This window comes from Echeneis naucrates, chromosome 15, assembly GCF_900963305.1.
Source record: "Echeneis naucrates chromosome 15, fEcheNa1.1, whole genome shotgun sequence".
Taxonomy (NCBI): domain Eukaryota; kingdom Metazoa; phylum Chordata; class Actinopteri; order Carangiformes; family Echeneidae; genus Echeneis; species Echeneis naucrates.
Window position 1 is genome coordinate 8,360,418 of NC_042525.1, and position 24,491 is coordinate 8,384,908.

Sequence of the window (24,491 nt, forward strand, 5' to 3'; positions counted from 1 at the left end):
TCTAAATTCATGAGAAAGAGATCGGAGGTGAATTGCACTTTTCTCTCTATGTTTATGGAGTGCGAACAGTGATTAGCATTTATATTTGATGGGGAGGAGGCCCAGACTGCTGAGTTTCAGCACGACGTGGCCTCACAGGAGACATGAGAGGTTGCCTTCAACACAGAACAGTTGTATACGTAATGAAGGAAAGCTCTTGTTGCTTCTAAAGCTGCTGGACACTTTTCTCTCCTTCCTGACCTTGTGTTATTGCAACACTTCCAAAACCATCCAAGCCTCTTTTTTGTGCGTTAGCTTTGGCAGTGTAAGTGGGGAAAGGAGGTTTTCCTGCTTGTGTGTGTGCATGTGTGTGTGTGTGTGTGTACTGTATGTTTGTGTGCATCCATGTTCGTTTGTCTTTGACTAATTGCCTTGAAGTAGAACCTACAACTCTGATACTGTCCAACAAGTATACACACACATACTTTCCTTTGATTGTGCCAATTGTAAAAAACCTTGGAGCCCAAATGAATTTCCTCTCTAACACTTTCTGACCCCCTGCCTACCTGGTCTCTTCTCTGCCCAGCCACTACAACCAACAGACCACACTAGAGCATGGACCTACACTTTTTGAGCCACCTTGAAAACTTTCCTGGCTGCTATCCCTGCTTTTTTTTTTTTTCCCCTCTCCTCAAAGACTGCACACTATGCCCTCAGTCCGCACCTTTGCCCTTGCGTGTGTATGTGTGTGTGTGAGTGTGCACACACATGCGAGAGAGAGGTGCTGAATATATTGCATGCAGCTTGAATATACATACTGCAAAGAGTCTGACAATTCAAGCCCCAAAGCCCCCAAATACTTTGAGTGACTTGTAGAGTCTTGAAGTCAAAGGCACACTATCTCATGTAGTTTCTATCTATTCTCTCTCTGCAGGCAGCTGATGGAGAATCAGATTACTGTGATAGAGCGTGGGGCTTTTGACGACATGAAGGAGCTGGAGAGACTGTGAGTACTACCAAGAGCGACCAGCAATAACACATTTTTGCTTCTTTTCTAAACTTCAGCATCAACTGATGTCTATTCAGTTCTTGGATTAGCTGAGTGTAATGAGCCTAACAGGAGCAACTGACTGTAAAGAGGATATCAAGTGTGAGGCACTTCCCCGACATTTCATTGTGGTCGGATGGTGCTGAGTGGGTGCAGCGTGGGCTGGGAGTATTTTTTTTTTATTAGCCCAGCCTGACAGGAATGCCCTCAGTGGGATGTGTGGGCTTAAGAGGCCTCCCCCACCGCAGACCCTGGCTCATCTGGACAGCACCAGGGCTTCTCTGCAGTTTGTAAACCGGCTAGGAAAACACACAGACAAACACAGTCAACCACACCTCAACCAGCTCAAATCAATAGTGTTACCCACATGGAAACCTGCACAGCAGATGATTTTTTGGACACATGCCGTCATGCACACATAGTGGTTAACTTTCTCCAGTTCTGAAAACCACATTAACAATTTACATTACCATACCTATCCGCCATATTCTACTGATCCTGAACACTGGGTGGATATGTGTGCCAGGCCAATGTGGAAATCAAGTGGCTTGTTTCTATAATGTTTTAAAACCACTTACCCACCAGCAGGTACAGTTCAGTGTGAACAGAGCGGCAGCAGACCATTAATGCCCATTACACACTAAATCTCCACCTCAGCTGGCCAAGCGCTCTTCTTAGTGTATACGGTGAATGGCACAAGTCCCAACATCTGTCTGAATGTGTCTGAAGGCATGGCAGCAGCCTGCTTTACAGATTTGTAGCCTCTCTGTGCCACAGCCACTGCATTCACTCCCATGTGCCTGCAATGGGCCATTCAGAGGGAAAAGAGTTGTGGTTTCCAACAAATTAGCAACAGTCTGTTCCTCATTGACTTAATTGTTGTATTTGAATAAAGCCTGCCAGTCTTGGACGTTAGTTGTTCGACATGAAGTCTATTGCCAACCACCATCCTTGTCAGTGCTTCCTTGGGCTTGAATAAGCTCATCCCTTTCTCTTAATTTTATTTTGGAACATGATGTTTTGATTGTTTGCTCCCGATAAAATCTGTTCCCATTCAGATAGCTGGTGAATGTAATTCACATGTTTAAATGGGAATGCTGCTATTTAGTAATTCTGGGAAAGGCAGGAAAGCAGTGAATTCTACAAAGTGTAGCATTGTGATTTAACTGTGTGGAGATAATTTACGATGCTGTCTCTCTCACTAGCAGTTTAATTCCCCTGAACTTTGAGTTGGATATTTATGTGACGTTCAGAGCACACTGAAACACAATAGCCTGTGGCTAAGCTGATTCTATGGCAGCTAGCTGAAATTATTCACAGCCTACACACTCAAGGGCACACATGCATAGACACACACACACACACAAGCTCACTGGTTGATCATATGTTTTCCCTGCCGCAGGCGGCTGAACCGTAATCAACTGCAGCAGCTTCCTGAGTTGCTGTTTCAGAAGAACCCTGCCCTGTCTCGACTGTAAGTTCACTTTTTTTTTCTTTGTTTTTTAATTTCCGTAAAGCACACACATAGTTTTTATTGTCACACCGCCTCTCTTTGTCTTTTCTTTATTATGCAAGCCACCAAGGTTGCTCAGAAATCTCATGTACTATAGCTATATGCTGTACGGCCTGGTTTCAATAAGTCTGATGAATGTTGGCTTTGGCTTGGTTTAAACGTAACTGAACAATTTTGCTACATTTGCCCTTGCTGGAAGGTCATTGAGTCTCATTAACATCCAGACTTATTAGGTGAATTATGTGAATTTATATTCAGTGATTTCCACTGTGCAGTGAGTGTGTATGACAAAATGAATCGGCTGAATGGAAATGTTGAGTTTTTCTTGAGTGCATGTCATTGGGCCTTGCCATGCCAAGTTATCTGCAGTTTCTGTATGCTTGGCTGCCGGAGTCCACTGGTGACAGGGAGTTGGTGTGACACTGGGATTTGAAATAAGGGACATATTACATTTTGAACTCTGTTCCAGGTGAAACGATGTCTTTTTCACTTAATATGGTTGTTTTATGTCACTGGAGAGGTCCCAAAAATTTCACTCCGTCAAGGAACCTCCATCCTAAGAACGAGATGTGTCCTGATTTGGTTTCCACTTGTTAAGACCTATCCCATAATGTCACACACACACACAAACGCTTCTGCTCATGCACTCCATAGATCGAGACAATCCAACAGTATTGCTAAACTTTTATCCCATCTGTAACGAGGCTCAGTGCTATTTTTTTTCTTTTCTTTTGCTTCTTGCTTCAGGATAATCAGTGTCCTTGTTGCTGACTGATCATTCCAGCTCACATTATTTCAGTTCAGATTACCTGAAGCATCTGGGAACAATGAAATAGCGGGACATGGAAAAATAATTTCCCTGCCTTCTATCCACATAGTGATACTACTAACCCATGATCCCGGCCTCAGCACTCCATCTGTTTATCTTGTGTTTGATGTTTTAACACCATCTTGAATCTATCTGTCACTTCTTCACAAGTATCTCCCCACATCACCTATCAATATGCCAAAACCAACCTGCGGGGTCTTTACGGGGATGTCTCGTTCTTTTGATGGGCAGGACTGACCAACTTGTGCCTTGCTAACACTGAGCAGTATTGAATTGTCTGTCTTGCTGGAGCAGACACAGAGCAGAGCAAGGCCTTCCAGACCAATGGATGGCCTTGAACAAGCATGATTAGTCCATCTGGAACAACGGGCGCTGCCAACAGCCACTGGATTGTGCTAGCACAGCTCCCCCGTTTCATCCAATCTAACTTCATGCTCATTATTCTAAAGCTTGCGCTGGCTTTCCTGCCATGTCCTGGAGAATGAGACTTTGTTTAACATTTCTTAATCGATTTGCTATGTGTCTGTGTATACACTCATTTGCTCTTTACCCTTGGCTGGATAAAAAAAAATTGTCGTGGATCTTTTGAAGCTTTGCAGGTGTGGAAGCACCATAGATTCTTGAACAGTTAAAACAAATCTACTATCCTGGCCCATGGAATTGGAAATTAATGCAATTTTTATGGTGCCTGTGTTTGACTGATACTTAGCATTTGATGAAGGACTTCCCATGCTTGTTAAAAAATTAGGTCTACTAGCGTGGGATTAGAAACAGCGGAGAAGACAAAGGTTTTTCCTAATGTGTTTCTGAACTCCTGAACGGTGCGTCTGGGCCACACCATAAGTTCTGGTTCCAGTCTGATGCAGTTAGGTTACAGCCTTGTCTCGCTCCCGCCAGCAGCTTTTAATGGACTTAAAAGGTTCTCAGCTCCCAGAGGAAGACTTTTGCAGCTATTTCATCTCGCCTTTGTGTGTGTGTGTGTGTGTGTGTGTGTGTCTGAGGATGACAGAAAGAGAGAGCGAGAGAGTCTGTGGTTGCATATTCACTTGTGTGGGTTTCTTTGCACTTGCTCAAAGTTCTCACCAGGAATGGGGTCTGCCTTTATAATCCTAATAAGGGAGGTTAATGTGAAAGCCCACTGCCCTCAGGTGGAGCACTAACCCAGATGGTTTCTCTTCTCATGGATGCAGGATTAATTGACCCCCTTCTCTTTTTCTTGTACATTTTCCACTCCTCTTTCTCTCTCTCTCTTTTTCCTCATTCTGAAGAGAGGGCCTAAGGAAAAGCTTGTATAACAAAGTGGCTATTTGTCTCAGACATCCTTCTGAGAGGACAACCAGAAAGAAGAACGTAGAGGATAGCAGAAGGAGGCGTAGCAGATGAGATCGTTGCTCTCATTAAACTTTAGAGGAAAGGCTAGCCGGGTTTATAAAAAGACTGTCGGTTAAATGAGCAGCAGTTGTTTTGTGGGGAGTTTTCAAACACTTGACTTGTATACAGCCATTAAAGTAGTTGGCTAATTAAATTTCACTTCTAAAGGAGGACAGAGAATGCAAGTGTTTTTACTGGAATGCAGATTTAGAAAAATGCCACGGTTCACTCTTGGCTCTATTGATTTTTTTTTTTTTTTAAATGTGGAAATAATCACATTTTGCTTGAATCTAAATTTGTTAGAAATGTATACTGTGCTTTGTTTCATGGTGGAACCAGAGAATTTAGCAATGGGAAGTATATATAAATCCTTTCCTTTTAGAGAGCCCGCCTTGTTATCGTCATCCCTGTTCCTCTGTTTTGTTTTGTTTTTTTTTCAATCCCTGAAAGATACCAGAGACACTGATGCATGCGAGGCAGAGGAGAGATAATTGGAATTGATTAGAGATGATTAGAGATAGAGTTAGTTAAAGCTGCCTGTGATGGATGGCACTGATGAGAAGTTACGGGAACAGCGGCGCAGAGGTGAGGGCGCAGCGCAGAACATCGGTGAACAATAACAGTGAAAATAGAGTTGCATTCATCACTGTTAACGACCTGTTGCCCCCAGCCCACCACCCCTGACTTCTCCTCATCCCACTTCCACTGCACTTCAGATCTGTAATCTACTCATCCACGTCTGTAATTAGTGTCTTTTCACAGTGGGAGAGCAAGAGGAAGGAAGGATGGTGGAAAAAAAAAAAGAGTATAGGTGAGTAGAGTCAGAGGAGTGCGGTGCTGATAGCTGGCCCCGGGGAGTAGCATCTGGTTTGGTCTCAGGATGGTGGGTTGGGGGGGTGGAGGAGGCGAAGGGGTATTTTGCGGTTTTTGATTACCATCTTGCTTGTTGCTGCCACAAACAAATGCCGGCAACAACACAGGGTTGTTTGAAGGGGTGTTGCTTTCATTAACGGCTAATGTGCAGTGTTGCGTGATGGGGTGAGGGGATGGTTAAGGGAGGTTTTCCCTTGTGTGTCCCCTTGATGCCTCCCATCAAGGAGGTGGGAAGGGTGTGGTTGTACCTGCACTACAGGGGAGCTGAGGGAATCCTGGCAAAGGATTGTAGAGGGGGTGTGTCTCATCCTTCAAGATCCCTTCTTCCATCTTTCATTTTCATTTTAATTCTTGGCAACGGGTATCCTGATGTACACAAACCTTAAACACATGGTGTAACACTGGCTGGGTTACATACAAGCACATGCACACACACTCACAAAAGAGAGAAAATGAGAAGCAAAATATAAATAACACCAATTAGATCCAAACACACACACACAGAATAACACTATAATTATATCTCTGTGTGCTAATGTGTGGATTGCAGGCATACACACGGGATTACGTTCTTTATATGGCTGTGACTGTAGATAAAAGAGCAGCTTCGGCTGTGTGATGATCCTGGGCTGCCTGCTCTGTTTGTGTTGGAGAGATGCTGTTTTCTGTTTGTTGATCACTTGATGCTTAGGGAACGGTAGCTGAGTGTGAGGGGAAAAAAATTGTTTGGGGAACGGCAATCCAGAATAGATAATGTGCACTATCATTAAACCTATAAATCATCTCTGTGTCACAGTCTTCCCACTTTTTTTTTTCTTTTTGGATCTCATTATCATTCAATATGTAGAATTTTCTCCTTTTCATTTTCTGCAGATTGACTGAGCTCAGTCTGGTGCTCCAAAACATTTCATGCCACAAAGCAAATTAACTTTGTTTTTGACTGCATGACTGTGAATGCTGTGAATGTTTTTTCCCCACTTATGACTGTTTTTAAGTGTTTGTATAATAATGTGCTGTGTCTGTGTGTATGTGCATGCGTGTGTGGCTGGCAGCCTGTTAATGGTATTAAGCCAGTCTTGTCGTTTCCTTTGCTTTGTCTCTGCTGATGAATGACCTGCCTTGACATGCAAGGTCTCTCTCTCTCTCTCTCTCTCTGAGGACTGTTTTGGCCCCTGCTTGGCAGCAGTTCCCATGGCAACGTGTCTTCATCAGGAGGTTTCTATGCCATCGATGGCAGACGTGCTGATTTCTTGACCTTGGCTTGTCTGGCACAGTAAATACTGACAGCAAAAAGTCAAAAAAGTTAACTTTTAGTGCAGCTAAATACCTGCCTACGTCAGATAAACAGTTTTACTTCCCACAAGTCTGATCTACCCTTACAGATAATTATGGTCTATTTATGTTTATATTTAGATATATATGGGTGTTAAATTCTGTGAACTGTACAGCGACATCTACGGTTTAGTGGAGACTTCTTCTGGAAACGGATACAGCTGCTGATTTTCTAAAATTATATATTTTTTTAATTTTGACCTCCACCAACAAGCCTTAATTCTTCTCATGTCACAAAAGATAAATCTTGAACTTGGATGAATGGAACAAAAACTCTCTGCATGGCTGGATACCGCTAGAAATAAGTGGAGGGTTTTTTTGGGGGTTTTTTTTGTAATGTTTCGTTTTTTGTTTTTTGTTTTTTTCAAGATGCAGGACGAGGATTTAGGTTTCTGCAGAGGTATGAAATGTCCGGCCTGGCTGCCAACTGAAAAATACCAATCAGACCTTAACTCCTTGCCCCTGCCCCTCTTCCTGCCCCTGTCCTTGTCAGCTGGTAAAAGTGGCTTTTATGGCTTGTCGCTGTTTTCTTTACGAGTCGGACTGTGTGTGAGAGAGAAATGCAGACCAAACCAAGTGAGGAGAGCGGAAGCCAAAAGGGGGTAATTTAAAAACCACTCCGCCATCTGAAATATTCACAACTGCAGCACAATGGGAGCCACAGAGAGAGAGAGGAAGAGAGAGAGAGTAGAGAAGGGACCAAAAAATAGAGAAAACAGAATGAATGAGGGAAAAGTGGAAGAAGATAGAATGAGACGGTCAGAGGTGCGAACGGGAGGAGCCAAGATGCAGCAAAAACAGGAGAGAAACAGCAGTGTTTATATTTACTAACGATTCTGTGTCCTTCCTCATGAATAATGGAACAGATGGATTGAGCCTTGTTAAATATTCACACTAAGGCGCTAGGACATCAGTGCTGTTTTGTGTGTGTTTGTGTCCAGCGTCTGGTACACACTGCTCTACATACCAACTCTGATGCTCTAAATAATTGTGCAAGCAAACATGCACACACAAACTCACACAAGTTCTTCATGGCGGTTCGAATTATACATGTGTGCACATTCTTGTGTGTGTGCCGGCGTGTGTTTGTGTGTGTGCACTTTTACACTGGGGACTGGCCTGGTCATTATGAATTGATACAGCATGAATAAGACATCACAGTGTGGTCTAGATCCGTCATGAGTATACACACACAGGGATTTCACTGGTGGAGCTGCCGAGGATGAAGGCCCCCCTTCCTCCTCCTCCTCCTTTCTGTTCCGCTGCCGACAGTTTGCCTCTGTGACGGCTGGCCTCGCCTGGTCCAGATTGGACCTGACAGACACAGGAGGAAAGGCTGCCCTCAAGTCCTGACACACACACATACCTTCATACACTTACTCCTTGGAATCTGAAAGCAGGGGCTTAAGGAATGCTGCAGTCCCAGCCAGTAACAACCCATACAGTCGTGGCTGGTTTGTCCTTCCTGAGTGTGTATGAACACATGGTTAGTGGATGTGTGTGTGTATAATATCTCTGTACACTCGAGCAGCGTGGTGTATGAATGAAGCCATCAGAATGAGAAAGTCAGCTCATTTATCAAGGCCATAATAAAGGGCATCCTCCCTGCATTAGGTGTTTCCTTCACTCAGCACATCTGTCAACCTCGTTATGCTTCGCTTCGAGATCTGGCATTTCGATCAGCGCTATCAGCTCAGGATCATCATCTGGAAGTGTCGTGTGTGCCGAGCTTAACGAAAAGACTACAGTATCTGTATGTAATCTCTAGTTATGAGCTGTTAGGGTCTGCACTCAAGACTCTGAGTGACTCTGGAGTTCACCGTTGGAAGCAGCCCAAGCAGACCCGAACACAGCCTCCCATCCCGTTGGTGAGGCAGGGGAGAGGGGGATTGAAAACCCTTCTTAGCATCCTCCTGACCAGGAAATAGTAGGAAAACATCCCACACATGTGCCTGCCCCAGCACACATACCCAGCAAACCCACACGCGTACAGTAAATGATTGTTCCAGCCCTATCCTGTGGCCTCAGGCTCTGTCTCTGATTCAGAGATTTAAAAAGAACAAACAAACAAACTGCAGGGCAAATTATGCCTTAACACAGACACGCACGCTCACACACATTCACACAGATGCCACTACACGCACACTTTATCCACCTCCTGCTGACTTGGTGCTGTGGCAACCAATGCTCTGTGGGGCTCAAATTCAGGGTGTTTACCTTTTCTGAGCAAGTGGAAGAGGCACAGAAAAAGAAAGAGTTAGGAGGTGAAATGTCTAAAAACAACTGCCTCATATTTTCTGAACAAGATCTGATCCATTTGCTTGGGAAAAGTGTGGCGTAATGGATGGAAAGAGATTTTTGGATTTTTAGTTGTGCGTTTGTGTGTAATTACAGGCTTTAGATGCATCCCTTTATCCTCTGGAAGGAGAGTTTTTGGTTGAACTCTTTCCTCTTCCCCCTAGGCTATATTTCTGTTCGTGTGTGTGTATGTGAACTCTAGGCTCTGTCTCCTCTTTGTCTGTGGTGAGTAGGTCCATCCCTAGGACTTCATTCTAAGCACACCTCCAGGCTTTGTTCTTGACACGTCACAGCCGAGCTTGAGAGCTTGGTGGCTGATTGTTTTATTGTATATGGACAGCGTCTTGTGTATAACAAAATTAATGAGGTTAAGATGGTTGCAGGTTAATTTAGAAAGAAGTAAACTTTCAATTGATTTGACAGAGAAATCCTTGATTTGCTAAGTGAAACTGGCAACCTCTCTCTCTCTCTCTACAACTGTAGTTTAGATTTACACCATCTTCTTCCTTTGCGTAAGCATTCACCAGATAACCCCTCTGGCGTTTAACCCTGGACATAGATTTGTAATTTTCAGCAGAATGTTATTAGAAATCAAACTTCACAATGATACAGATTACTTTGTTTTGCATTTAATTTTGTGTCTAAAGTACTGAATGCAAAAAAGGCAATCTGAATCTTTAAAGTGAAATAGATTTAACGCAACCATAAAAACAAGTAGAAAATGCATAAACCTGCATGAAGGCGCTGTAAAAGTCTCTCCAAAATCGTCACTTCATCTACATATAGAATACAGAAATCACGAAGGCAACCCCAGTCGTTGTAGAGCCAGTGGCTCAGACAATGTTTCCTACTCAGTGTCTTTGTGTCTTTAATGAGTCGGTCTTCTCTAAATGGGGCTCTTGCAGAAAGGGAATTATGTTAGCTGCCTTCTGCCTCAAATACATTAGAAGCCTTTTTTCCTTCTTTAATATCCTGCATTAGCACTTCAAGTGTCTATTATTTGCATATGGCATATAATTTGGAAAAACTATTATTTCATAGTTTTTGGCAGTAGCTCATAGCTGCTTAATCAGTGGTCACAGAGCAAAATAGACAACGTAAAACATGCACTAAATAAACACCAATAAAGTCACCTTTTCCTTTTTTTTTTTTTTTTACTCTGTGGCAGTTTTCTATTGACCACCAGACCAAAGTGACACTTTTAAATTGAAAGTCGGTATTATGTCTGACTCACTTAAACACATAAATCAACCTTTTTAGCAATTTCTGGTCATTTACATGTAATGCGTGTAAAACCATCAATGTGACTAGTGAGGGGAAAAAAACTAATGGTTTCAGTACCTGGAAAATAAGGTTTAAACACTCATGCACTCCAACTGTTTTAAATGTTGAACGTAACCAGAACTTCCTATCTATCCTCTGTGCTCTGCGCTCTCTCTCCCCGGCCATGCTACCTTCGCAGTAAACAAAAGACACTTGTCTGCTTAGGGACGTGGACTGCCCACATTCCATTAAAAAGACATATGGAGCTGCACAGGGCCAGTGAACACAGCAAAGAAGGAAAAACTGAATTCCAGTACAAATTCCTATCTGTTTCCAATATTGGCTCCCTTTCCACAATACTCTCCCGCTGTTATCGCAGCATGACGCAGTAATCTCATTAGCCCCAGTGTGTATGTGTATGCCTACTGTGGAGATATTTTTTGGAGAGAAACAGTATGCTGCTCTGTGCAGGGGGTGTCTTTCCTTCTTAACTTGTATACAGTATAACAGGAAATTGCTGGAGGATGGAATCGATTCCCCTCCCCTGCTGTTTCAACCAAGAGTTCACACACACACGCACACACACGCACACACACATACTTGCCACACCCAACCAAAGCTTCCAGAAATGAGGGTTACTTCTGAGATGTGGCCAGATTCTAGCATGTGTGTGTGTTTTACCTGTTGTGTGTTGCAAATTGAGTAAGGCCTGCAGTAACACCAATCTGACACCTCAGAGGGAGTGAAGAGCAAGAGAGAGGTATTAAGTATCGATTGTGAAGGAGGGAGTCACAAGAAGATAGAAGGCACAGCTGGAAAGCAGATAGGATGAAAGACGGGAGACCATGGAAAGGGAAATGAAGGTTAGGCAGGGGAGGAATACAAAACACAGTTTCTAATCAGTTCCTCCTACAAATTTTACTTGATGTATTATTTATACACCTCAGAAAGTTGATTCCTCCACTCCTGAACTTTAAATTGTTTTTCCAGTAGTTTTAAAATCCCTTTTTCCCATATCCAGTGTAGCGCTGCATTTCAATCAAGTAAATTGATGGAGAATGAGAGGAGTAGAAACAGAGTAAAATGAGTTAGAGAGCAACAGAATTACCTAAAAGTGACAGACTCTCTCTGAGAAGCAATAAATAGTGTGGGGATAGAGTAAGTGGGTTTGGCAGATAAAGCAAAAGAAAGAAAAGGAGGCAGAGGGAAGAAAGATTGGCCTCATCTGTAAACTGTGAAAGGATCCTCATCTCTTCTCATCTATGTGACCGTTCTGGGAGACTGAGAGGGAGAGAGAGCCAGGGGCACCTGCAGCGGCGCATTAGCCAACAGCCCCATTATCACTTCAAAGCTGGACTCTGCTGGAGGATGCCTGTGTGACAGTGGGGCCCTACGGAGGATGAAACATGGCACATAGATAGGAGCAGAACGCCTCCTCCCTCTGTCAGCTTTCCCCGTTTTCCCTCTATCATCCCCCTGACCTTTTTACTGTACCTCACTTCTTCTCTGTCATCTACCTTGTCCTACCTTCCTTATCACTTCCCTTTCCTCCCCGTCTATTACTTCCTCCCTGTGCCTTATCAGTATCTTTAGCACCTGGCTGCCTGGATGGCAAGACGTATATGAGATCTCTTTCTCTTCTTCTTCCCTCCTGGCTGCATTTCTCTATACTCTCTGGCTTATAAATGGCCCTGGGACTGGAAGCCCTGATGAGCCCCAGGCTGTGGTAATGAGCTTGCAGCAGCTTTCATGTGGAGATCAAGCCGATGGCTGGTGGGGGGGTGTTGTTGGTGTTAGTGGAGTGGATATAACCACTGGCTTTTAGAATAGTAGAGTATTGGGTCACCTTACCCCAGACCCAGAGACGGATACAGTTCCTAGGAGTCAAGAGGCAGACACAGGGAGACACAATACTGTCAAAGAAATCCGTGTAGTCTATAAATTATAGTATTCCTGTGTCTGACCTTTACTGATATTTACAGGCAACAGAAGGTCAGACACTTTAAGCAGGACAGCATAGGTGAAAAATCAATGTCAAACACACAAATTTATCACACATTTTCTATTAGCACTCTGAGTCTGCCAACACACAATGCAAATTTGAAAGCTGGATAACTCCAGAGACAAAGAAAGACCAACAAAGCGATGTTTGAACAAAGTCTGATGCTCTTTGACTTGACTTTTGTGATACAATCCCTTAAATCCTCCCCAGCCACTCCTGGTAAATCTTCCAAAACCAATCTATGCATGCCTTTTCACATGCGTGTGTGTGTCTCCATTAATCCGTAATGCCTAGCCACACAGCATTATTGCTCCCTCCCCCTGACACCTTCATTAGCCCCACAGACAGGGATTATTTCTGTCAGGTGGATTAGGCCACGTTCCTGTCGTGGTAATGTTTATGTATGTTATGGTTGCAGCTAATGATTATCTTTTATTGGTGAGGGCTTTCATGTTTAGCCTGTTACATATCAAAAAAATGTGATTAATGCTGTAAATTGCTCCCAAATCCAAATTTAAACAGGCATAAAAACAATAAGAAGAAAGTTCTCACACTGTATTAGTGTAAATGTGCACAAAAGAAAATTGAAATCTGTGTGTGTGTGTGTGTGTGTGTGTGTGTCTGTCTGTCTGTCTGTCTGTCTGTCTGTCTGTCTGTCTGTCTGTCTGTCTGTCTGTCTGTCTGTCTGTCTGTCTGTCTGTCTTGTATACGCTGGTAGCATAGGCGTTCTCCCCAGGTTCCACTTCATAAATCTTCTTTAAAAGAGAGGAAGCCATTCATGACTAACAAAGAGTTTTCACATGACCATGCTAACAGTCCACATTGCTCACTTTACCCATTTTATTCACTGTCTATTCCCTATTCTCGCACTTTTTTTTATATCTTGTCAGAAGTTAATCAGTAAAATATCTTAGCTTTGAGTGTTAAACTTTGAAACTTTATCAGGGGATAATGGCAGAGTCTTAATCAAAGATGGGAATGTGATAGATACCTCAGTGAAGTCATCACAGCATGAGCCAGTTATCTGGGTAGATTTATGTTTGTCTTTTTATAGTTCAGCTCCTAATAGTTTCTATGGATACTGAATTGACAGCGTTGTTATTCTATGTTAAGCCCCTCGGCAATCTCACCCTCGCTCACCTTCCTACCTGTGTCTCTGGATATAGAAAGCTGAAAGATGGTGATACATCTGTGTTAACACTCTCACTCCTTCAAGGGAAAAGAGATGGAGACCTGATAAGATTCTGCACCGCACGTGTAAAGCTTTGGGATACTGGTGTTAGCAGTCAAATTTGTTAAAAGTTTCCTGGGCTGAAGTTGTCGCAGTGCTGTCAGCCCTGAGTTAGTGTATGCAGCATAACAAAGAAATGTCAGTGTTTGACAGATGTCTCTAAGGAACGGCAAATTACGTAATGCTTTTTTTCCCCCTGCTTTTCACTTTTCTGACTTCACTTCTGACATCCTCTCATATTGTGTCTAAAACAGAGAGGAGTTTGGAGCAGAAAAAAGGTAGTAGTCATATTGTTTTTCTTTTCTTTTTTTTTTTTTAAGTTGTGAGAGTGAGCTGAGCGAAGCAGAGTTGAACAGAGACGTCCAGCGGGGTTAGAGAAGCACAGCCTTGTTTCCCAGGCAGGCACCCTCTTTGTGACACGGTTAAAGATGTGTCCTAACAACATTCTCATCACCCCTCATCCCCTCCGCCCCCCCAGCCCGGCTCCCATCCGTCCATCCCTCCCTCCATCTCCAGAGAAAAGCCTGCCCTTTGCTCAAGCCATTCCGTCTCCTTGGAGCTCATTGTTCCCCAGTTGCTAGGCGATTGCTGGGGCCTCATTTGGTCACCTTGGATACAGGGGGGAGCCTGGGTATTTGGTATGGGGTCAGGGCTGACAGAGGTGATGTGAAGGTGTGTGTGTGTGTGAACGAGAGACAATATACAAGGTTGTGTTAGCCATCAAAGTGTGTGTGCGTGAAATTTTGTGTGTGTGTGTGTGTGTGTTTGGTTAAGGGTCAGCCATGACAGCACCAATACAATAGGGCGGGGTGTGACCAACCCCTCCTTCACCATTTATTAGCCTATTCAGTCACCCACTCCCTTGCTCTGAGCCAGCCAGGGCCAGGAGGCAGCCTAGCTGTCAGTCAACAGGGAGGGGGAGGGGCAGTGGCAGGGAGGGGATTCCAGAAAACATAATTAATGTGTAACACAAGAGCCGCTCTATAGCTCGAAAGAGGAAATTAAAGAAACAAGCAGTCACTGTAACAGCAATTACCCAGCACTGAATAGGCCACTGTCTTTGCGTTGTCAGTAGTGTTTCAGGCACTCACACCTGCTCTGGCTTTCATCTCTCACCCACTCTCTCTCTCTCTCTCTCTCTTTCTCACACACACTCTCTCACTCTTTCTTCAATCTACGCTGTGCGTTTCGCTCATTCTGTAAAACACACACCAGGGGAGAGCCTCTTTGTCCTGAATTCCGATCCTCAATCGTCAAGCTGGCCGTGGCTGGCTGGCCTTGGAGGGCCCTGGAGTGGCTTTCATAAACCTCCAACAGTCACACACACACACACACACACACATATGGACAAACGGACAAACTTACACTATTGTTGCCAAAGCTGAAGCACTCATCAAGAGAGTACGAGTAGTGAAATGAGCAAAACGAAGAGGTACATTTTCAGAAAATGAACTATTATTCAAATGAGGCCCTCTTTCACCTCTTTTCCTCGCTCCCTCTGCCTCTCTCCTCTCCCCTTGCAGTTAATTTTATACGATCTGTGTGACTGTGCAGCCTGTTCTCTGCTATCGTTTTGGTGTTGCCGTTCATCCCTGAGTCCTGAGAGCAACGTCGTCAAAAAATGTTTTATCACCAATTTAAGGTTCACTGAATATGACTCATCAATGAGTCACCAGAGTGTGAATTCTGTTTCCTTATCACAATTCTTTAACATGAGACAGGCCAACATGTCCTCTTTATTTGTTCTTTTTCTGAGGCTGCCAACCGTACATTGCAGTGCATTGACGGTGTATCGAAGCAGGAACTTTTATCCCAGCAACAATATGAGCAGCAACAAACTAGCACCAAGAATGTTTTTTGCTGTGTTTTGCATAAAAGCTGTGTGGTTGTTGTGTAGAAAAAGAATTCCCTTGGGAATCAGTTTTCCCCCTGCAGTGTCTGCATGTGTGGGTTCCAAAACCAAGCATGGAGCTAAAATTGCTGCAGATTACCAGCTAAATCACTGCCTTGTGTTCTCAACACTCACAGCGAATCCAAAGGAATGTGGTGTCCTCACCTGAGCTGTTACCGATAGCACATGGTGGTTCCGACATGCCCACACACATGGAAAAAGAAAAACGCCTGGCATTGTGGAGGGCATACCTGCGCTGACAGAGGGTGTGTCTGGCCCGTCAGGGTTCACCGCTCTGACAAAACCACAGAGGTAATGCAGCAGAGAACAACTCCAGAAACTGGCATATAAACTCGCTTAGCATGACATCAGAAGACTCAGTGTTGCCTGTTCCTCGTGCAGTTTTCGGAAGAGTAATTAAGGAATCATGGAGTCAGATTCATATTCATGGAATTCATCAAAACAAGTTACTGAAAGCCTCCAATGCATTCATTTAGAGGGTTGGCTAAATACATCTTTTGCGCTGCATTGATGTGGTGTTGACCCCAGTCCACAGTTTGCATCACTGTCAGTGTGGCTTTGTTGGTGAAGCAGTAACCTTTCTTTGTGCCCATGTTTGGGCCAGTAACCTTGCTTTGTGCGTCTGTGTGTTTCAGGGTGTAGTGTGACTCCCCTTCTCCATAAATCACTGTCAGATTCCAATAGTACTAAACAAAGCCCTTGCCTGATGCTTGGATAATGGGGTTGTTGGTGTGTGTGCGCCCGAATGTGCATGTGTGTCAAGCCTGTAGCCTTTCGTTTACTAATCAGTGCTGAATAGAGTTTATGAAAATTCATTGAGTGTGAGATAGGCTTTTTTCTTCAGATGAATATTGCACGAAATGCAGCATTGGGTGACAAAACACTCCATTGATTTCAAGGGAGGAAAGAAGGAGGGGACGGAGGGAGGGGACGGAAGGAGAGGGGTGAGGGAATGAGGTTGATCGCTGGTGCGTGATGGAATAAACTGCAGAATTTCTGTCACTTTGTGCGACTGGGAGTGTGTGTGTGCCACACAGGGGGCTAATAAATAAATGATGTTTGAAATGAGAGCAGCTCTCCATAGACCCATCTTGCTTGTTTACATCTCTGCACACACACAAAATGCACAATCACGCGCGCACTCCACATCTGCGGCTACTAGAGCTGACGACCATACTGTTGTTCTCCTCCTTTCCAGGAGCATGTCTGTCCTGTGAGCTTCCTCTAAGTGTGTGTTCCCGCTCTCAGGCCTTTGTCGCATTACACTCTGCATTCCATTCGTGTTGATGATGAAGGGATGGGAAGCATTACAGTGCAGGCCAAAGCAAACACACACACATGCATATAAACACCTTCCTTGTGAGAGAGGCTGGAGAGAATTAGTGAGCTCAGCAGTGCAAACACTGTGATAAAGGCAGGATTTAGGCAGATTCTAGTGGGAGGAAGTGGTGGGGCAGCAAAAGGATCTACCCCCGGTATCCCCGCAGGTCTGGGCACGATAGATGCCCTGATTTTTGTAACAAAACAGTGTGTGGCACTGACTCACAATTCCTGTATTTGCTCTGCAGGCTGTCCTAACATATCATTACTTTCCACAGGAAAGGCAACCTTTTTCTCAGGAGAGACTGCTTCCTACTTTCCAGACAAAACCTGACCTTGTTTACTTTTTTTTCTCAAAGGTAAAATGAACCAATGCCATTCTAGACAAGCTGTGAGTGAAAATGAGGGTTTCTGTTGGTGGTGGTGGTGGTGGTGGTGGTGGCGGCGGCGACGGTAGGGTGTTCACGAATGAGAGAAAAAAAGAAAGTGAAGGATTCATGGGTGTCAAGGAGAGGGCAGTTGTTGCACAGAGGATTCCCACAGTTTCATTGTTTTTGGAAGATTTTCAAACATCCCATTTCTAGGCAACTGAAGCAAAGGTCAAAATGGAGGAAGGAAGAAGAGAACAACAGACTGGAGAGATATAGTGAGAGATGGAAGGAGTGGGAGAAATGCGTTGATGGTAGGGGATACAGCCTTGGAATGCTACAGTGGTTTTAATTACAGACAGAGCAATAGTCTTTTTTAAATATTTAGAGTACAGATGAGCTCTCTGGGTGTGTGTGCTTATGTTTGTGCGTGCATTGCACTATGTGTACGTGTGTGTGTGTGTGTGTGTGTGTTTAGTCCTGTGAGTAACTGAGGTTATGTCTGCGTGGTTGCGTTTGTGGGGGGTATTGCATGTTTTTTGCATGCGATGAACGCATAGCTATTGTCTTGGCCAGTCTCCTAAGGACCTGCAGTGTCATTTTTGTGTTAAAGTCATTCATATCATTTTATTCATTCATGCATCTTCTACCGCTTATTCATTTCTGGGTTGCGGGGGCAAGGTACACCCTGGTAAGATCGCCAGTCCATCACAGGGCCAACATACAGAGGCAGACAGAGACAAACAACCACTCACACTCAGACTTACGGACAATTTAGAGTCACCAATTAACCCAAACATGCATGTCTTGGGATGGTGGGAGGAAACCCACGCAAGCACATGGAAAACATGCGAGCTTCGCACAGAAATTGAACCTGGGGCCTTCTTATTGTGGGGCAAAAAAAAAATTCCAACTTTTAAGTTGTTAGCAGTTATTTATAACATTTTATGTGTTCTTACCTGATGTTAATCATAAAGTATTCATAAGGCTGCTTTCAAGAAAAATTATGCAGTGAGAGGAAGAGAGAGAGTTTTTCAGTTTTTGTTATGACAAAAGCAATCTTGCAGAGAAGGTTAATTTTCATGTCACTTATACTTAATTAGGACAAAAAAATTAGCCAGTGTTGGCACCGAGGGATACAGCAGGAAGTTAGATAGATATAAGCCTGACTGTTCTAACCTAACAACTCTATCCTCATCTACCAGACAGACTGTAGGAGAGATTCTACTTTAACCCACCTGACTCAAACACACAGGCTGTAAAATTCAAGTAACGCAGTAAAAATCTATGTAAACGAGATGGAGTGGGAGAGTTAAGATTCAAGAGGTGGTATATAGGTGCTAAGTGCTGGATCTTGACAATGTGGGGAACCAGACTGAACTGCTCTCATGGTTGCTCTGCTGGTCTGCTGTCTGACTGACATTTAGGTGCAAAAAGATAGAGGGGCAGTAATCTCCTAATCATCACACAAGGAGCTACAGGATACGAGGAGATGGGACTGCTGTCTGTGTGCACTAAGCCACGGGAAGTCGGGGTGCCAGACTTAAGTGGAGCAATATCCTCTTTGCATGGGCGAGGGGGCCGCTCTTGTCAAATGGGTGCTATGACGAGCAAGCTCTCTCCCCGTCGCCTGCTGTATTGTGTGTTTTTAACTGAACTATGCCAAGACCAGCCAAGACTCAGACCCACTACGGTAAACAGGCTGTAATTTTGAGGCAGTGAAGCCTTTTGCAGGCTCACATTGATCTGTCATTGACAAAGTTAATGAGCGTGGACATGAGGCACAGAGTCTCGCCACAAAGACATCAAAGTGCCGCCGCTATGACTGGCCCACTGTGAGACTGGCCTTTAAGACAGACACCGCAGGCTGCCACAACCCCTGACTCCCCTGGAGGAGAGAGGAGTGGAAAGGAGGGAGGGTGGAGGCGGGGGGTGGGGGGGGGAATCTTGGCAACATGCGTAATGAGTCTGTGGATCTCCATCCTATTCTCCCCCTCTTCTCTGTCTCTCGCACACATATTTGGGTGCATGTTTGGCATGTGTTTGTGGTTCCGAGCAGGGTTAATTGCAGACTAGCAGCAACTTTTGAGCGGCAAAGAAAGATGCTAAACTCCAAATACTTCTGCTTGTGCTCACCACCTGCTGCTTGGGAACCTGCTGGCTATCCACACACATACACATGTATACACACGCATGCATACGCACAAAAGTCTTGCTACTAGGTAACCCGCTGGTAATGTGCCTTTTCATTCCTTTCTGTCAACAGCAAATAAGAGAAGGGGGAAAAAGCAAAATCCAAATGCAAATATTAGCCTCTGCAGACAAAGGCATTCCAGACAGGGTTGTCACTCTCACTCGCTCATCCTTAAAGTCCCATGCTCCTCCTTCCCTGTGTCTCTCCAGCCTTCTTTCCCCCTTGTCTCCTCCCTTCCCACAACACTCCTGTTCCTTCCTTTATTTCCTCCCAAGGTCGCGCCTTTCAGCTCAGAGTGGGCCATCTTCAGTATCACTGACTTACTGTAGTGGCAAATGTCTCAATTGGTGTGTTTTTCTTTTTTTGTGTTGTTTTTTTTTTTTTTTGTTCTTTTGTTTTTTGTTGTACACACGTTAAAGTATTCAGCTGTTATTTTATTTTTTCTTGTTAGCGATGGTTTAATTCTTTAATTCTACAGAGCATTCAAGTTCCTCTTGTTCTGACTGAATATCTTGTAAGGTTTTACATGTGTTTTGAAATTTTTTTTGTAAATAAAATCTCTGCTACCTGATGTAATTCCTTCAAAGATTTGAGATTTTCTTAAAATTTATTGTTCAGTTTTTTTGGGGGGGGGGCACAGCCAGGGTATCCCCCCCCCCTCCTTTTTTTTTTTTTTTTTAGTATTCCCCTCCTGTCTGTCGTCTTCCTCCCTCCCCTTCTTCAGGGGGTTCAGATGTCATCCTCATCCTTGTCAGAGGAGTCTAATGGATTGGTCACACTCAGGGCCCTCCCTGCCTGGCTCACAGAGCTGGGGTGAAAGGTCACAGCTAGGGTGAGATAGGAACCTCTGGGAGAGGACATCCGCTTGACTGTTCCCAGCCATGTGTGTCTGGTGCGTATTTGTGTGTGTGCGTGTACTGTTTTCTTAGTAAACACCTACTCCGTGCCAGTGTTCTGGCTGAGGGGACGCTTTGCACTGAGCAGTAAAATCCACCAAAGAAAATAAATAGAAAAGTTCAACTACAGGATGTAGCATTGTCAGGTAAGCACAGTGTGCACTTACGCACACCAACACACACCACACACTCCTGGTGTCTGGCATATCCATCACAGCCTCTCGGGGCCTCATGCTCTTTCTAGAGGTCAGAGTTGAAAATTGTAGAGAGGACGCCTACGCAGACATACATTGTGAAGTGTGTGTGTGTGTGTGTGTGTCAGATCTGTGCACTGCCTCAGTGTCAATTAGGTCTAGACCAGTGGGGTGATCTATTGCCATCTCAAGAAACACAAACCAAATGTATGTCTGTTACCAGGGCAAGTCAATCCATATGATAATATATGGCATGAAGTTCTGAAGGTCAGCAGCACTTTCTCCAAACAGGTCTTTCTTTTATGGGGTTTTTTGTTGCTGTTTTTTTTTTTTTTTTTTTTTTTGACAGTCACAGGATTTTTTGTCTTTTCCCTGGATAGAGATATAATACAGAAGGATCCTGACTGGCATCATTAATGTAAAGCACATTTATGCTCCACTATGAAAATGTCTTTTGCTTCCTATTGAACTTGGACTATCTCATATTGCAAGACTATTGTGTCTTGTCCTTCCCCGTCTCTTTATTATCCTTTGTTTCTCCTCCAACACCCCTCTTCTCCTCCTCCTTCTCCTCCTCCATCATCTCCCTCTGACTTTTTCCTTTCCCTCCTCTCTCGCTTTCCTGGATGGTGAGTTTTAATTTCATGCCCCCTGCTCTGGCAGTTGCTCCTCCAGTTAGTGCCAGGCTGGCTTTGTGACACACAGCTTCCTTAGGGGCTACCAATCTCTGTGACTGACACACACACCAATATATATGTTCAGAGCCCTCGGCTATGCATCACCATCCATGCAGAACTTATGGCAATAAAATCATCCAGAAGTTTCTCTCAGAAACACAGACGGATGCTGTCAGAAACATGATTACACAGGCACGCACATTGGCATATTAGTATCAGTAGACCTGATACAGTTTTCACACATATGGAACAAAAAGTCATTGTATTCCTGCTTACCACTCATAGCTGTCATTGTTTCAGTAATTTATCTGAAGGTATTGGCCTCATCTGGCTAGCGACAGCATGCTAACTGTACTGGCATGCATTTATTACTCCACACAGACGGCTTGCATCCTTAGGGAGTAATCAGTCTTTATGCTAATGCTTGTGGATGATGATGGATGGGCATCAGCCTCCATTGTGTTGGACTCTATCTGTTACAAAATGGAAAAACTGTTCCCTTCGTTCAGAGGTATGTTTATCTTTAGACACTCTTGTCAAGATGAGTTATGATGATAATGCTGAAAAACACCCTCAAAGTGCTTTGGATATTTTATTGATTCAGCTTGTTGTGCATCTGAAGGTAGACAAAGAGACGTTTAAACATAAGTCTGGGCGTGCGTGTGTGTGTGTCTGTTTTTATGTGTGTTTGGGCCTTGAGGTGATAATCCATGCCTACGGCTGCACCTCTGTAAGGGTTCATTAACCCTGTGTGCTCAGACTTCGCAGACCTCGTCTACCTCCTGAGCATTGCCGAACACATCTGCTGCTCCAGGCAGATCACTCGTTAATGAATACACCTCAAGGCCATTTGTGACACTTTTTATAAGGAATGCAATCGTGTGATATCACAGACCAAATGAGTAAAAATAAACCAGGCAGGTAGACCATCTGACAGCCATCTGGTGAAAGTTTTTGTCTTGAATGAAATCACAAAAACTATTCTCTCACGGCTTTTTGATGACCCCCCCCCTCCACCTCAGTTTAATTTATGAGATCTGCTCCAAAACTTATGGTACAAAGCAAATTCAAAAGAGATTAAGGGAATTTTACATTGCAAATCAAAGCTTTATAAACTCACATAAGAGTAATGCGTCTTTCCAAAACATGTCTGATAATCCACAGACCACACTGTGAACAATTTTCTTTGGAACAGCTTTTACCAAAGTAATAGTTCCAACAAAAACTCTTCACACTGAGGTCTGCCATAATACCACAAGGAATAATTGTAAACGTCTACTTAGAACCAGATCATCTATATCTATGAGCTGAATAAGTCCTCTTTGTCTGTCAGTATGTGGTGCTTACAAGGTTTGCTTCACTAACTCTCAGGCCTTTATTGTATGTGGACTCTCATTGTGGAGGGTTGAGGGTATTCCAGCGAGTTGTAGAGGACAGAGTAAAAATCCAGAGTGGTCACTGCTGCACAGCAGGGACTGAAACCGTTGTCTTCGCTTTCCTCTGCCAGTCAATACTTGCTCTGATAAACACAACACACATGTATAAAGGCGCATGCTTGCAAACACACACACACACACCACCCTCAAGGCTTAGTCATAATTCCAGCTGAGTACCTTTTGTCTCCTAGCAACCAGCACCTCTGCAATTTCTGGCCTTGCACCTCTAGTTTGGACTGCCAACCCATCCCAACATTAGGATTGTGCATACAGACAAACACACAAACAAGACACACAGACACAGTCAAGAGTTGGGTTTTGACTTGCTGTCTGGGTGAAATTGAATCCAGAAAGTATTGGGCCGTTAGCTCTTGTGGAATGACTTCCTTTATGCAGTGAAGTTAATGAAGAGCACTGATAGAAAGAGAGGCAGAAAATGAAAGCCCAGAGGGTTTGATTCACTTTAACTGTGTGTGTGTGTGTGTGTGTGTGTGTGTGTGTGTGTGTAATTTGAATTGCAGTTTTTTTGTTTGAAATTGTAGCTGCGCGGTCAGATGAACCCCCAACACAGTCAGTATCAACAAAAGAAGGAGCTAAAAGAAAACTGTTACATTTACATAAAGGTATTTGGATAAGAGGGCTTCATTAATCATGGCAAATAGAACAAAAATATTTTAATCCCAAAGATGGAATTCAATATTCACAGAGAAAACAAATGTTCTATATAAACAAAAGAAAGATGGTATTGAATAAAAGAGAAGACATTAAAAGAACAACATAAATTGAAGTATTATCTGCTTTGGGTTCATCACTCGGAGGCCAATAATCGAATAAAGAAATTAAAAACATAATTATAAAGTTTCTGTACAATTTTTTTTTTTTTTCTTCATGAAAGTTCATGAGCACTGATGCCGAAATGAGCAGTTTGCCTTACTGACAGCTCCATGTAATATTTATTAAAAATTTCCATGGTCTCAGAGATCCAGATTATTTATTCATGACTTCATGAATACCTTTACTGACCTCTGACATGTACACACGCCTTTCAAAGGAAGGAAATCCTGCTTCCTCAAACCTGTTCACACACACCGATGCACCCTTTGCCAGCTGACCAGTGGTTAACCTTTACGTCTTTACTTATGTAATAGGCTGTCTGGGACAAACTGTGCAGTCTGGTTGAGCAGATGGAGATGCAAATCACTGAATACTCTTATGAGTAAGGAAATTAAATTGAAATCTAAGCTCACCTCTTCTCCTCACTGAGGTAACTGTTGCTTCTTGTGCATCCATGTTCTGGGCATTGGTGGTGATTTCCATGGTTGACTTTGTGTCTCTGGAGAATCAGTATATGCTCAGACCTCCTGCTGTTTTAAATGCTTTTTTTGCTGTCTGAATAACTACAATGACGCCTACACATGTGGTCGCAATAGCACAATATTTCATAGCTCTTGTTTGACTTATCAACAACATAACTACACAAGTCCACAGCAATTGCAGAAATGCTGCAAGTATACAAAGTGTGACTAGTTTTTGCTTTTGTGTTCTCATACAAGTGTGCAAGTTTATGATGCTGTTGTAATTGGTCATAGTGAACATTTCCCACGTTTGGTTAACTCTCACAATGTGAATTAGAGCTGAAACAATAAATTCATCAACAAAATCATTAGCTCCAAGAATTTCTTCAAGTGATTTTTACGCAGTAATCTCTCAAATCACCGCAGTAGTTTTTTTTTTTGGGTCTGATAGTAGACTGAA

At 43.6% G+C, this 24,491-nt stretch overlaps 1 protein-coding gene across 3 annotated transcripts in view; it reads left to right on the top strand.

Moving 5' to 3' along the window:
• The window catches only part of slit1a (slit homolog 1a (Drosophila)), an 81,866-nt gene that overhangs the window by 12,459 nt on the left and 44,916 nt on the right, over positions 1-24,491 (top strand). For all 3 annotated transcript variants that reach the window (XM_029520842.1, XM_029520844.1, XM_029520843.1), the window contains exons 3-4: positions 914-985; positions 2,430-2,501. In XM_029520842.1, coding sequence (XP_029376702.1) covers positions 914-985; positions 2,430-2,501 — 144 coding nt within the window. The remainder of the gene's footprint in view (positions 1-913; positions 986-2,429; positions 2,502-24,491) is intronic.